This window comes from Tursiops truncatus, chromosome 8 (genome assembly GCF_011762595.2).
Source record: "Tursiops truncatus isolate mTurTru1 chromosome 8, mTurTru1.mat.Y, whole genome shotgun sequence".
NCBI lineage: Eukaryota > Metazoa > Chordata > Mammalia > Artiodactyla > Delphinidae > Tursiops > Tursiops truncatus.
In genome coordinates this window covers 104,919,564-104,933,923 of record NC_047041.1, presented here as the reverse complement: position 1 = coordinate 104,933,923, position 14,360 = coordinate 104,919,564, and the positions used below count along the sequence as shown (strand labels likewise).

The window sequence follows — 14,360 nt, the reverse complement described above, 5'->3', positions numbered from 1 at the left end:
CAATAAGGTTGGGGGTGGAAAGTCAGGGCCTGGCATCTTGCAGCTGGCGGGTGTGGGAACCCGGGTTCACATGCGGGCCATACACACTCTTAATCGTGGGTGAGACCACACACATCCCAACAACTCTCTAGTTTTCTGTGTTCCCCTTACCTTTCGTGTTTAAGAGATTGCCTTTACTGAGCGAATAGCATCAATGTGACGATAACACGTTTCCCCACCTAAGACGCAGGTAACACCAGCAGACTTTCCAATCACCCGAGATAACTGGGGTTCCCCATTGCAACAAAAAGCACAGAAACACAACATTCCCCTCAGACAGAGCTGCCCTACGGCAGTGGGGTCCTCAGTCCACCAGCCGTCTCAAGGGGACCCCCGGGGGCTTGGAGCCCACGCTGGGCCCCCAGGTTGAGGTCCCACTTCACCTTTCCACAATTCCGGGGGTCCTGGCAGAAGGGAGCCAGGCCACGGCAGGGGGTGTGTGTGGCCGGCACTCGGGACTCGGAATGGGGCTGACTCGGGTCTGCGCTGGGCCCTGAGCCCCAGGTCCCGTCACCAGCCTCAGAGTGTACACAGCTCATGGGATCACTGCAGGGTTTTGGCAAAAGGCAACGGAGTCAAAGTCACTTGGGACTGATTTTTAGGAAAAAATCCTCCGTGGTCCAAACGCACTCGACCAGCGCCAGCCTCGGTCCCCAGGGAGACGTGGGGCTCCTGCCTCACCTCGAGAGAAGGGCCACACCTGCTGGGAGAACTCCAGCTCATCTCTCCATCTCTGATGAAGAGGCGCCCATGCCCCCCACAACCAGAAGAGCGAGCCTCTCCCCGGGGCCTCAGTGTCACCGCACAGGCCTTGTCTATGTGGCCCCAGCAGGCAGGCGAGTCCTGTCCGGAGCCTCCCAGCTCACTGGCCCTGCTGCCCACGTCGGGGCAGCATAGATGCTGCGCATGTCCACTGAACGAGCGGATGAAGTCCCCTAACAATGATGATGACGGGGTGGGGGGAGAGGAGGCTGGGCCCCGCCGGGCGCTCGCTACGTGCCAGGCCCTGCTTCAGGCATCTGTGCGTATCAACTCACTTAACCCCACGACAGGCCCGTGAGGGTGATCCTGCCACTGTCCTCACCTTGGAGCCCAGAGGTTCACGCTCTGCACGTTCACTGTGAGTGTCCAGGGCAGGCTGCAGCCAGTGGCCACAGACTGGGCAGCTTTAACAACACAGATTCATTCCCTTCCAGTTCTGGAGCCAGAAGTCTGTGATCAAGGTGTGGGCAGGGCCGCGCTCTCTCCAGAGGCTCCAGGGGAGGGGCCGCCGGGGACCCCAGGCCTTCCTGGGCTTGTGGCCATATCCCCCCAGCCTCTGTGCCCATCTGCACAAGCCTTCTCCCCTGTGTGGCTCTGTTTCAAGTCTCCCTCTCTTTTCTCTTCCAAAGACACCTGTCATTGGATTTAGCGTCCACACGCATCCAGGATGCTCTGGTGCAGAGATCAGTAACTGACGTACATCTGCCAAGACCTTCTTCCGAATAAGGTCCCATTTGCAGCTTCCAGGAGGACGGCTTTTGGAGCTGCCGCTTGGCCCACGATACTCACCATGAAGCAGCAGGTCAGAGCCCCACAGGGCTTGGCGCAGGGAGCTTATCAAAGTGGCTGGAAGCTTCGAAGAAGCAGGTCCAGGAGCTGGGTCCTGAGGCTGCTTCCAGGACCAGGGTGCTCGGGCACTGGGACCAGACGTGCAAGGCTCGAGGTGTGCTGGCTGGCGTGAGGCACACCTGCAGGGAGCCTGGAGCCTGACACCACGGCCCAGGGCTGGGGACTCAGTGGCACGTGGACTAGCGTGGACCAGAGGAGGCAGCCCGGGGGCTCGGGCAAGGGGAACCCAGATCTTCCTGCTGCTCTCAAGGGGCAGGTCGGGTGGGCACTGGGGGCGGCCATGGATTGGGCAGCCTGGGTCCGAGTCCTGGCGGGCTGCTGTGTTGTCTCCAGCAAGTGACTCCACCTCTCTGAACCCCGTTTTGCTCATCTGCAAATCTTTGCAGGACAAGACTTGCTTCACAGCTGGGGGAGTCCCTGGTGCTCCTAACACTTCCATCCAGCCCCGTGCCTGGGGCTACGGCTCCTCTCCGTGACCCTGAGGCTGGTGAGACCACCCCTGCGTGGACTCCTTTGGCCAAGAAGCTTGAAGCCGCCTCCCCAGCTCCAGGAAGCCCCGGGGGCACCATGAAATGACCGAGAAGTGACTATGGACGGCCCCGTGAGGCAGACCCCCTCTTTCCCATTACGGCCCAAGTTTATTTCTGCGCCCAGTGCTCAGCCGCATGCAAAGACCCAAAATATATTCTTCCAAGTCCGTGGCGAGCGCTCTCGATGGTGGTCAAGGACCAGTGCCCGGGCTGGCCTCCCTGCGAAAACATGCTCCGCTGTTTATGTGAGCAGTGGGGTCCCTCGCAGGGAAATATCTGGCAGGATTGGGGAAAGGGGTCATGGGACCGGTTGGACAAGAACACATACAGGATGTTTGAAACCTTGGTGCCCGGCCTGACAGCAACCCGCCCCTGCAGGAAGAAATCATGAGATGCCGGGTCCCCTCCCTGAGCCAGATGCCCCGGAGCCGTGGGTTCTGTCCTGACTCTGGTCCCTCTGGTGTGGGGAGGTTGGAGGCCACAGAACTGCCGGGGCCGCGCACCATGGCGTGGGCGTGGGGAGGGCCAGGGGTCAGGGTCCCGCAACGGCCTGCCACCAAATGCTGGACAAAATAAATAAATAAAATAAATGTCCATGCCAAGACCATGCCATCCAAGGGGTTTCTACCGATGCAGACACTTGGGCGGGAGGGGGGAGGGAGGTTTCTGCCCCAGGCCCGCCCAAGATAGGTAGTCTAACAGAAGACCCTCCCCCATGGAGCCGGACCCCCATGAGATGACACTTTCAGGTGACCCAGAAAGGGCTCCCTCCTCCAACCTTGGGAATTACAAGGAAGGCAGTCCTGGCGCTGAGCAGGAAAGGGAGGGAATGAGGACCTCCCCGAGAAGTCCTGGTCCGAAAGGCCACGGCCCCAGTGGGTCTGGGGACCTCAGCCTGTGACCTTGGCTCAAGGTGGTTCTGTCTATAATGCCCTCAGATGTGACGAATGCAAGCCTTTCTGGACAAGGGCATCTTCCTCCTGGGCTTGGGGAACTCCCCGCCCCGATCATGGGCTCCATAAGGGTGGTGGTCAGTGGGCAAGGGCGCCAGGCCCACCAGGAACGAAGACGGCTGGAGGAGAACCAGCAGAAGTGACGCCTTCAGCCTCGGGATTCTGCGAGGATTAGCTGGATAATAAATCCACTGTGCTCACCTTGTTTAAAGAAATAAACCTCAGGACAGAAAGGTTCTGCAAAGGACAGGAAGCTATTAAAGAATGACACAGCCAACTGGGAAAAGAACCAAACAGAGCTCGCAGAAATAAAAAAGTGTCATAATGAGAAGTGAAAATTCAACAGACACGTTCGAAGGTACTTGACCTCTCCGAGGAAAGGGAGACCCATGGGCGTACGGCAGGGAGTTGCCAGTAAGGAGATGCCAGTGAGGTATGCAACCCTCCACAACTCCCCTGCTCTCAGGAAGAAAAAACCAACCCGATCTGTAGCTGCAGCATTTGCCAATTTCCACAGTGTAAATACTCCCGCCACGGCCTATCTCAAGCTACCAAAGTGTTAACACCCGGCTGGCAGAACTCCTGATGAGCCAGAAAGAGCTGACTCCGGCACACCACGGGCCTAGAGACACAGGAGGACGTCAGAACTGCAGCCAGAGTGGCACAGATTTCAGCCCGCCTACTTGGGACCCGGGCAGAGCTGCCCTTGGGGAACTTTAAAGACATGACTTTTAAAAAGTGTCCAGAATATACTTTATAGCAAGTATGCTTCCGCAAAACCAAGACAGACCCAAAGGAAGTCAGGTGGGGTGTGTAAAAGCCTCAGCACTTAAGACTCAAGAGACATAAAATCTTTAGGGCCAAAGAAATGAATGCGTAATGGTGGAATTGTGGAGAAATGAGAGCTTCAGGACTAGACAATGGCCCCTAACATCCCACTGTAGGAGAGGCTCATGGCAGAGGCACTAAGCCTGGGGATGGGAATGGGGGGCTGAAGACCACATGGCTCAGGGCAAAGAGCGTGACACTGGGAGCCACGACCCAGGTTCAAGTGCTGGCCCTGCCCCTGTTGGGCCCGGTGGCCTTGGTCTCCTTGCCCCGCCTCTCAGAGCCTCAGTTCGTTCCCTCTGTAAAGGGATCTGATCCCTGTGCCACACGGCAGGTTAGGGCACCCATACCAGGCGGGATGGGGTTTGCTTCCAAACTGACAAGTCCCTGAGAATGTCTGTTGCGCCTTTGTCCCTTATACATGCGGATGTCGGGATTAGACCTCAGGTTCCTCAGAGTCAAGGACCCCCACCCCAAAGCCCAGCCTGCGAGGAGGGGCCGCTCCTCTGTGCTCATCATCATCTTATCCAAGCCCCAGAGACACCTCAGAAACCACTCACGCCTGCAAAAACTCAGCTGGAAACTGCAAAAACCACGTCCCCCTGCCTGTGCCATGACCACCCCTCCGGGAGGAAGGACGGGCCATCACCTCCATTCTACAGATGGGAAAACTGAGGTCCAGAGGGGGAAGCCACTTGCCTGAGGCTGCTCCGCCAGGAAGCGGCTGAGCAGGGTCTGGACCTACACACGTGGCCCCGACAGGGGCCAGGCGGGGTCTGAGCCTCATTGGGAGCTCAGATATACCCACCACCTGACGCTGCATCCCAAGGTTTGGCGTGGAAGCAGCACCCATCCTCCCTCAGTCAGTTCGTCACTTGCTTTTCAAAAGCAACATCCACAAAGATGGGAAACAGATGTCATGACGGCCCACACCAGCTTCGGGTAGGAACACGGAGAAACGACAGCCCACCACAGCCCCGGGGTGAGGAGAGGAGCCCCGAAGAGCAGCATGAAAGCAAACTGATTTTACAGGGTCCGCGTGTCCGCGGCCTTAACAATTCTGCCAAAGCCGGGGTCAAGTTCACCTTCAGGGCAGTGCGGGCCTCGGTCACCCCCAGCACACAGCCGGCATTTTAGTGTGTGGCCTTCTTGGCAATCGCCAGTGGACATAAATAATGTCCCAGCTTTGAGGCTGGACTTGAAAAATGCTGATGGATTTCAGTTGCAAGGAAACGTGTTGGCCACAAGCTGCTCTTGTCCGTTTACTGGGAACCCTGGACGCTGACCCCACTGCCGCTGGGGGGTAGGGTGGGAGGAGGGGCTCCTTGAGAAGGAAGGCCTGGGGCGCCTGTCTCCACGACCTTTTCCTCCCGTGTTTCCTATCATGTGTGTTGTCCCAGGGGGTCTCTGACGTGACACCCCTCTTGGACCCTCATGTGTGAAACCTACTTACGGGGCCGTCCTCTGGATCAGGCGCCAGACCCTACCTTGACACCCAGGGCCCCTCTCCTGCAGGGAAGCAGCGTTCACACTGGGTTCCTCTGAGCTTGCGGTGCCCGGGGGAGGGTGGGAGCAGTGGGGAACCTATGGTTAGAGCCTGTTGGCCAGGCTCAATCTCTATCCATCCCATAATCAGGGTTATGAGCACGTTTCTTCCAGACCCATCACTTCCCTCTCCACGGTTCTTGGCCCAGTGTACCCAGTACGGGGGTCTCTGCCTGGGGCTACCTCTGGGGCACTGAATAGCGGATCAGGGGCTTACGTGGATGTTGGGGGCCCCTTTCCTGGGATGTTTCTGGTGGCTCATGGGGAACAGGCTTGCACGGTCCTCACGCCTCCAAGTATGGTCCAGGGCCGGCCGCTTCCTATGCCCTGGGAGCAGGTTAGAAGTGCAACGTGAAAGCACGCAGACCTGCTGAGTCAGAGCCCGCATCTCAGCAGGACCCCACGGGGTTCCCGTGCACCGAGGCAGCCAGGCCAAGGCTCTGTCCCCCCCAGACCACCTGCCCCGCTCTGCCCTCCAACCATGAGCCATGCCTCCCCAACCAATGCTGTGCCTCTAGGGGTCCTGCATGAGCCACCCAACTCCTGGGATAACACCCCTGTGCAGAGTCTCAGCTCTGTAGCGCGGTGAATGGTACCCCCCAAAAGAGACGTCCACATCCTAACTCCCCGTATCTGTGAATGGGACCTTATTCGGAAATGGGGTCTTTGCAGATGTAATCAAGTGAAGATAAGGTTATACTGGATTAGGACGCGCCTTAAGCAGAATGACTGGTGTCCTTGTGAGAAGAGGAGAGACGTACAGAGGAGGCCATGTGAAGACGAGGTGCAGGTTGGAGGGACGCGGCCACAAGCCCAGGAACACCCGGATCCCCCAGAAGCTGGAAGAGGTGAGAGGAATGCCCCCCTAGAGCCTTGGGAGGGAGCATGGCCCTGCTGACACCTTGACTTTGGACTTCTGGCCTCCAGAACTGGGAGGGAATCAACTTGTGTTGTTTTAAGCCCCCCCAAGTTTGTGGTCATTGGTTCCGGCAGCCCCAGGACACTCACTGTTCTGTGTCCCTAAGAACCGCCCCCAACTGTGCCCTGAGCCAGGCCGGTCTTCCACTGGTCATCACGGGATGTCTTCTCAACAATAAACCTCCTGACTCGGGAGGAAGGCTCGCGCGGCACACAGGGGCCCCATCCGTGTGTGGCTTGTGGCCCACGCTGCCCAGGAGCGGCTCAGTCTCACACACCCGCTGGCCCCTGGGGGAGCAAAGGCGGGTCACACACCTCTGCGCTGCTGGTGACCTCCATGTGCTGCCTGGTCACAGCCGGGCCAGCAGAGAGTTGAGGGGGGGTTCCCAGGTGTTCAGGAGGCCTTATTTAACTGCCCCCCCATTTCTCTCGCTCTCACTTCCCTTTTGCCGCCTCCACGCCCACCCCTCCCCCCCATCCGGCCTTTAAAGCAGGCTCTCGATATTGGCTCCCCGGGGATATTGGCGACGTCTGGGGACATTTTTGGTTGCGTTTAGGGATGTTGCAAAATACTGGACGAGGCTGAGAAATGCCGCCTTAAAGCAACGATGCTTCATCTTTTGGGCGTCACTGTTTGGGTATCTGATGGATTCCACGGATTGTTTTCTCCCCAGGAAAGTGCACAGAAGTCCCTAAATTTTGCTTCAAAGTGAGTAAGATTGTGCGATTGGGCTCTCTCTCCGAGGCTATCTTGTTCCCCAAACTGCAAACCCTTTCACTCCTTGTAATCAGAGCACACCCCGGGAATGAGTCATGAGCCGGGCATCTCTCTGCTAATCTCACTGGCAGGGGACCGTATACGCCCGCAGGCTGCACGCACCCGGCCGGCGGCCGGCCCCTGAGTAGATTCTGGTCTCAGGTGAAAGCAACAGGCTGCAGTGAACGAAGGTCCTTTCAACAGCCTCAGGGCCCAGTTCACCTCAGAGGGAAGCTCGGATTGCAGGGGCCCGTGGGAAACGCGGTCATGATCTGAAACACTACAGCAGGAGGATGGCTCACACTCAACTCCAGCTGCTTTGAAACCTTGAACTGTCTAGTTTATGCCACAGTAATATTTTCATTTAAAAAAGACCCAATCTGCATGAAGAACCTAGGGGCAAGACGGGAATAAAGACACAGACCTACTAGAGAATGCACTTGAGGATATGGGGAGGGGGAAGGGTAAGCTGTGACAAAGCGAGAGAGCGGCATGGACATATATACAAACATATATACAAACGTAAGGTAGATAGCTAGTGGGAAGCAGCCGCATAGCACAGGGAGATCAGCTCGGTGCTTTGTGACCACCTAGAGGGGTGGGATAGGGAGGGTGGGAGGGAGGGAGATGCAAGAGGGAAGAGATATGGGAACATATGTATATGTATAGCTGATTCACTTTGTTATAAAGCAGAAACTAACACACCATTGTAAAGCAATTATACTCCAATAAAGATGTTAAAAAAAAAAAAAAAGAAAGACCCAACTGAAAAACTGAAACTATTTCCTCTAAGATCAGTAACAAGACAAGGTTGCCCACTCTCACCACTATTATTCAATATAGTTTTGGAAGTTTTAGCCACAGCAATCAGAGAAGAAAAAGAAATAAAAGGAATCCAAATCAGAAAAGAAGTAAAACTGTCACTGTTTGCAGATGACATGATACTATACATAGAGAATCCTAAAGATGCCACCAGAAAACTACTAGAGCTAATCAATGAATTTGGTAGAGTAGCAGGATACAAAATTAATCCCCAGAAATCTCTTGCATTCCTATTCACTAATGATGAAAAATCTGAAAGAGAAATTAAGGAAACACTCCCATTTACCATTGCAACAAAAAGAATAAAATACCTAGGAATAAACCTATCTAAGGAGACAAAAGACCTGTATGCAGAAAACTATAAGAAACTGATGAAAGAAATTAAAGATGATACAAACAGATGGAGAGATATACTGTGTTCTTGGATTGGAAGAATCAACATTGTGAAAATGACTATGCTACCCAAAGCAATCTACAGATTCAATGCAATCCCGATCAAACTACTAATGGCATTTTTCACAGAACTAGAACAAAAAATTTCACAATTTGTATGGAAACAGAAAAGACCTCGAGTAGCCAAAGCAATCTTGAGAAAGAAAAACGTAGCTGGAGGAATCAGGCTCCCGGACTTCAGACTATACTACAAAGCTACAGTAATCAGGACAGTATGGTACTGGAACAAAAACAGAAATATAGATCAATGGAATAGGACAGAAAGCCCAGAGATAAACCCACACACATATGGTCACTTTACCTTTGATAAAGGAGACAAGAGTATACAATGGAGAAAAGACGGCCTCTTCAATAAGTGGTGCTGGGAAAACTGCACAGCTACGTGTAAAAGAATGAAATTAGAACACTTCCTAACACCGTACACAAAAATAAACTCAAAATGGACTAAAGACCTAAATGTAAGGCCAGACACTATGAAACTCTTAGAGGAAAACAGGCAGAACACTCTGACATAAATCACAGCAAGATCCTTTTAGACCCACTTCCTAGAGAAATGGAAATAAAACCAAAAACAAACAAATGGGACCTAATGAAACTTAAAAGCTTTTGCACAGTAAAGGAAACCATAAAAAAGACAAAAAGACAGCCCTCAGAATGAGAGAAAATATTTGCAAATGAAGCAACTGACAAAGGATTAACCTCCAAAATATACAAGCAGCTCATGCAGCTAAATATCAAAAAAACAAACAATCCAATCCAAAAATGGGCAGAAGACCTAAATAGACATTTCACCAAAGAAGATATACAGATTGCCAACAAACACATGAAAGGATGCTCAACATCACTAATCATTAGAGAAATGCAAATCAAAACTACCTCACACTGGTCAGAATGGCCATCATCAAAAAATTTACAAACAATAAATGCTGGAGAGGGTGTGGAGAAAAGGGAACCCTCTTGCACTGTTGGTGGGAATGTAAATTGATACAGCCACTATGGAGAACAGTATGGATGTTCCTTACAAAACTAAAAATAGAACTACCATATGACCCAGCAATCCCACTACTGGGCATATACCCTGAGAAAACTATAATTCAAAAAGAGTCACGTACCACAATGTTCATTACAGCACTATTTACAATAACAAGGACATGGAAGTGACCCAAGTGTCCACTGACAGTTGAATGGATAAGAAAGATGTGGCACATATATACAATGGAATGTTACTCAGCCATAAAAAGAAACAAAATTGAGTTATTTGTAGTGAGGTGGATGGACCTAGAGTCTGTCATACAGAGTGAAGTAAGTCAGAAAGAGAAAAACAAATACCAAAATACCATATGCTGACACATATATATGGAATCTAAAAAAAAAAAAAAAGGTTCTAATGAACCTAAGGGCAGGACAGGAATAAAGACACAGATGTAGAGAATGGACTTGAGGACACGGGGAGGGGGAAGGGTAAGCTGGGACAAAGTGAGAGAGTAGCATGGACATATATACACTACCAAATGTAAAATGGATAGCTAGTGGGAAGCAGCCGCATAGCACAGGGAGATCAGCTCGGTGCTTTGTGACCACCTAGAGGGGTGGGATAGGGAGGGTGGGAGGGAGACGCAAGAGGGAGGAGATATGGGGATATATGTATATGTATAGCGGATTCACTTTGTTATACAGCAGAAACTAACACAACACTGTAGAGCAATTATACTCCGATAGAGATGTTAAAAAATAAAAAAGACCCAATCAACTGCTGGAAACGCTTCCTAAGCTCTAGAGCTAAGTTATCAATGAAATTGTGGGTCACTGTGATCTTGTGATTTGTAATAAGAAATAGATTTTCAGTCTTTGTCTCCCGGTCCTGGCACAGAGTTCCTAAAACTCTAGGAATTTCCTAAGTGGGGAGAGCAATAATGGTGTCTCTTGTTAGGCGAATGAGGTGACTTTTTGGAAAGAACCTCCTTTCCAAAGGATGGGGGCTGGTTGCCAGGGGAACCAACCATGTAGTTAGAAGGTTGGAACTTCTGGTCCCTCCCCGGATGTCTGGGCTGGTGAGAAGGGCTGCAGGTTGAATCAATCGCCGATGGCCAGTGATCTAATCAGTCGTGCCTGTGTAATGAACCCTCTATAAAGACTCGAAAGGTCAGGGTCTGGAGAGCTTCTGGGTTGGTGAACATGTGCAGATCTGGGGAGAACGGTGCTCAGAAATCATGGGAGCTCCACGCCCTTCCCTCACACCTTGCTCTGTGCCTCTCTTCCATCTGGCTGTTCCTGAGTTATTTCCTTTTATAATAAACCAGTGATCTAGGAAGTAACATGCTTCTCTGAGTTCTGTGTGTTGCTCTAGCAAATTAATAGAACCCCAAGTCCTTAGAACCTCTGAACTGTAGCCAATGGGTCAGAGCACAGGTGACAACTTGGGCTTGCAAATGACGGCTGGTGGGGGGGGGGGTGGCCTTGTAGAGCCCTTAACCTTGGGGTCTGATGCTACCTCCAGATGGGTAGTGTCCAAACTGAGTTAAGTTGTAGGACATCCAGCTGGTGTCGGAGAAGTGCTGAGTGGCGTGGGGAAAACAACCCGTACGTGTTGGAATTGGGGGCAGAATCCTCATCACTTATTGGGACAATTCAATCTTTTTTGGGGGGTCGTAATCAATGTCTTTACGTTTGCTATTTATTTCAGAGTCATGGAGTTTTTAAAAAGATATGTGTGGTGTAGTATTCAATTGGACTTGGAAAGATTCTTTCTTCTCTCCTTCGTGAGCACGGCCATTCCATTTCCATATGAGCAAAAATATATGATTGAATATTCACGTCAGCCAATGAGAATTCCCTGACTGCCAGACTGAGCTAAGTACTTTATGACAATCCAGTGATATAAACACGATTGTTATCTCTGTTTGACAGATGGGGAAGCTTAAGAAGTCTTGCAAAGGACAGGTAGAGGGTCTGGGATCTGGCCCGGAGAGGGAGAGTGAATTACCAGACCCAGGGGGTGGGGATGTCCTTTCAAACATGAGATTTCAGCGCTGTAGTCAGGAAAGTGAGAGAGAGTAAATCTCTCGGTCGTGTAACACTGCGCCCAAGATCACAGCTCCCAGGAGAGGCCTCTGCCACCAGCCTCCCTCCAGCCTCCCCTGCCTCCAATGGAGGCTGTTTGTTCCTCCAATTATAAAGGACACTCTGAATTCCAGCCTGTATCGTAGCAGTATTGTTTTGACAAAAGGCCGCGGGGCTGGCCGGGCGGGACTGGGAAAAGTCCGCGTGAATGACTGTTCTGTCTCCCGAGCGGCCTCGGCTCAGGTCTAAGACAAAGTGAGACAGAAACCTCCAAAGGACCAGCACAGGCCTGTCTGCAGCTGCGGCCTCAAAGTCAGGGAGACAGGCTCTCCGCCACCCGGTCAGGATCCAACCTTTGCTTCCTGACCATCAAAGCGTCTTAAGGCCCCTCGCGCCCTCGCAACTCCAGTGGGAACCAACCCTACAGCCAGAGCTCACCCACACCTGCCGGCAGCCAAAGCGTCACCCAGGGGGTGGTCCCCGTTGAGAGCAAGATGCCTCTACCACTCGCCAGGCCGAGGTAGAATGAGTCCCGCTGAGCATACCTGGCTGCTTTCGGGGGAAGTAACGTCATCTTGCGAAACAGCGTTCACACCGGCTCCGCTGTCGTAGATTTCTATTCTAGGTACCCCAAAAGCCTCCTTATCAGCAGACCAAAGCGTTCACTATTTAAGGATGCGGTGGTTCTCACTGATGGAAATAGCAAAACTAATACCAACTTCTATTTCAAACATTCACGATGGGCCCCTAAGTCAACCTGCTGACTACTTTTTCTGCTCCTAATGTGTTGTAGAGACTTTGGCTGACTCTTGGTTAATCTGCACAGCCACGGTTCCTGTGGGCTAGAGGTCTGCCCCCCACTGTTCATGGAAGAGATGCTGCCCGCCGCGCCGTGCACAGAGAGGTTAAGGAGTTGTCAGGGGAGCATCAGCAAACCCGCTGAGAAGTTGAGGGGGCCGCGCCGCTGTCCCCAGGCCGCCCAGGTCAACTCTCTCTGCACTGCCATGCCTTCTGCCACCAGGGCAGCCAGCCGGCCAGGCGGCCGACCTTTCGCTCTCCCCAGAAAACTTCCCTTAGAAAGACTCTCAGGCTTTGGCAAGGAGAGAAGCTCTGGAAACCGGTGTTATGGTCACAGATTTCAGTGCGCCGGGGCCCCCGGGCATCAGCCGGGCCAACCTCCCCCTTTGACAGATTGAGAAACCGAGGCCGGAGAAGCCAAGGTCAAGTGCCAGGGAGACTCCTAGGAGACCTTCATCCTCCGCCCGTGAAACAGTCATCCGCCCATCTTCCCAGGGGAGGAACTGCCCAGAGCAGGAAATGCCTTGACCCCGGAGGTCATTGCCGAGAAGGCCAGCCCTTCCCCGGGGCAGATGTGGGGAGGGCGTTGGTTTGGGCTCCCCACACTCGACCAGAAGGGCGTTGGCCTCGGCCCTTTTCTAAGAACAGGTGACGGTAGAAGGACCTTCCTGCCCGCCCGGCTGCCCGCCCGGGAGAAGGGGATAGTTACGTCCTCGTCCCGCTCCAGCTCCAGGCCGGCCTCCATCAGGTTGCCCTCGTACTCCTCCCGGCGGAAGCGCTTGTCATCCTCGTGGTAGTCCAGCGGGGGCTCGGGCTCGCCCGCACCCACGGGGCCTGCCTTCCCGGGCAGGGGCTGGTCCTGCCGGGCACTGCGGGCGGCCAGGCCGGCGTCGCTGTGCTGGACCCGCCTGGCCAGGGTCCTGCTGCCCGAGGCCCTCTTGTGATGGTACACCAGGACGTAATCCACCTTGCGCTTGCCATCCCTGAAGTACAGGCCATACTTGCACTCGGCATCGGGGTCCACGGACAAGGAATTCAGCAGCTGCGGGGGGAGAAGAAAGCCACTCGCCGTCAAGGGCTCAGGGACGGGCCCTCGGAGGGGAGCGTGCTTCCAAGACAACTGGCCACCCACCTGCCCTCCCCAACTCTTTCCACTCATGCCCTCTGATCACTAGGGGCCCAGACGGCTGAGAACACTGCAGAAAGCCCTGCCTTCCAGGAGCTGCCATCAAGAGACGTCGCTGCTCACGGCACTTGAAGTTGCCAGGCTGGGTGCTCACACGCGAAGGCCTCCCGCCTCTCCCCAGCAAGCTCACGTTGCCTGGGAGGGACCAGGTGGCCGGAATGGGCTGTGAAACCTGCACGGCCGACCCCCCGGGGGGTGCTCTTCGCACAGGCCCCCAGGGTCCCAGGCAGAGCAGAGCTGAGCTCAGGCTCTGCGCAGCGCGACCTCTGATGGCCAGCAGGCGTGGCAATGTCGTGTCAAGGTGGCTGTGGGACCGTACCGGCCCTCGCCTGGCCCGGCTCTGCCACTGATTAGCTGTGTGGTCGGGGCCAGGCAACCACTGTGTCAGTCTCGACTCTCCCAAGTCAACTCCCAGACCGCGAGTCGAGTATTCAGCAGTTTGCCTGGGGGGTGGTCTCAGGGGCCAGAGCGAGGTGGGGGAGGGAGGGCGGTGGCCGGTCGCTGCACATACAGTCCTGCCTCAGTTTCCTTATCTGCCGGAAGGACTCCAGGGGGCCAAGGGGACGGGAGCCCGCCTGGGGTGGGGGATTCAAAGTCCAGGTGCCACGTGCGCGGCTTCTGCTGAAGCCGCACCCCCATCTCTAGCATCCCCGTGGGATTCGGCTGGTTATTGAGGGTATTAGGTTCTGCTTCAAGCTGGTCTTCGGAAATAAGAGAAAGTAAATAAAATCATGCTGGAAAGAGGTGATACGAGCAACTCTGCACCATTCAGAGTCTTCGGAGCTGCACCAGGGCTAAGGAGCCAGGCCCACACCCAGGCGGGCAGCTGGTACTGGGAGAGCTGGGGGCCCGGGTGGGAG

At 54.0% G+C, this 14,360-nt stretch overlaps 1 protein-coding gene across 15 annotated transcripts in view; it reads right to left on the bottom strand.

Moving 5' to 3' along the window:
• ANO1 (anoctamin 1) overlaps positions 1-14,360 on the bottom strand; it is a 160,794-nt gene that overhangs the window by 68,822 nt on the left and 77,612 nt on the right. For all 15 annotated transcript variants that reach the window (XM_073809310.1, XM_073809312.1, XM_073809315.1 and 12 more), the window contains exon 3: positions 13,024-13,356. In XM_073809310.1, coding sequence (XP_073665411.1) covers positions 13,024-13,356 — 333 coding nt within the window. The remainder of the gene's footprint in view (positions 1-13,023; positions 13,357-14,360) is intronic.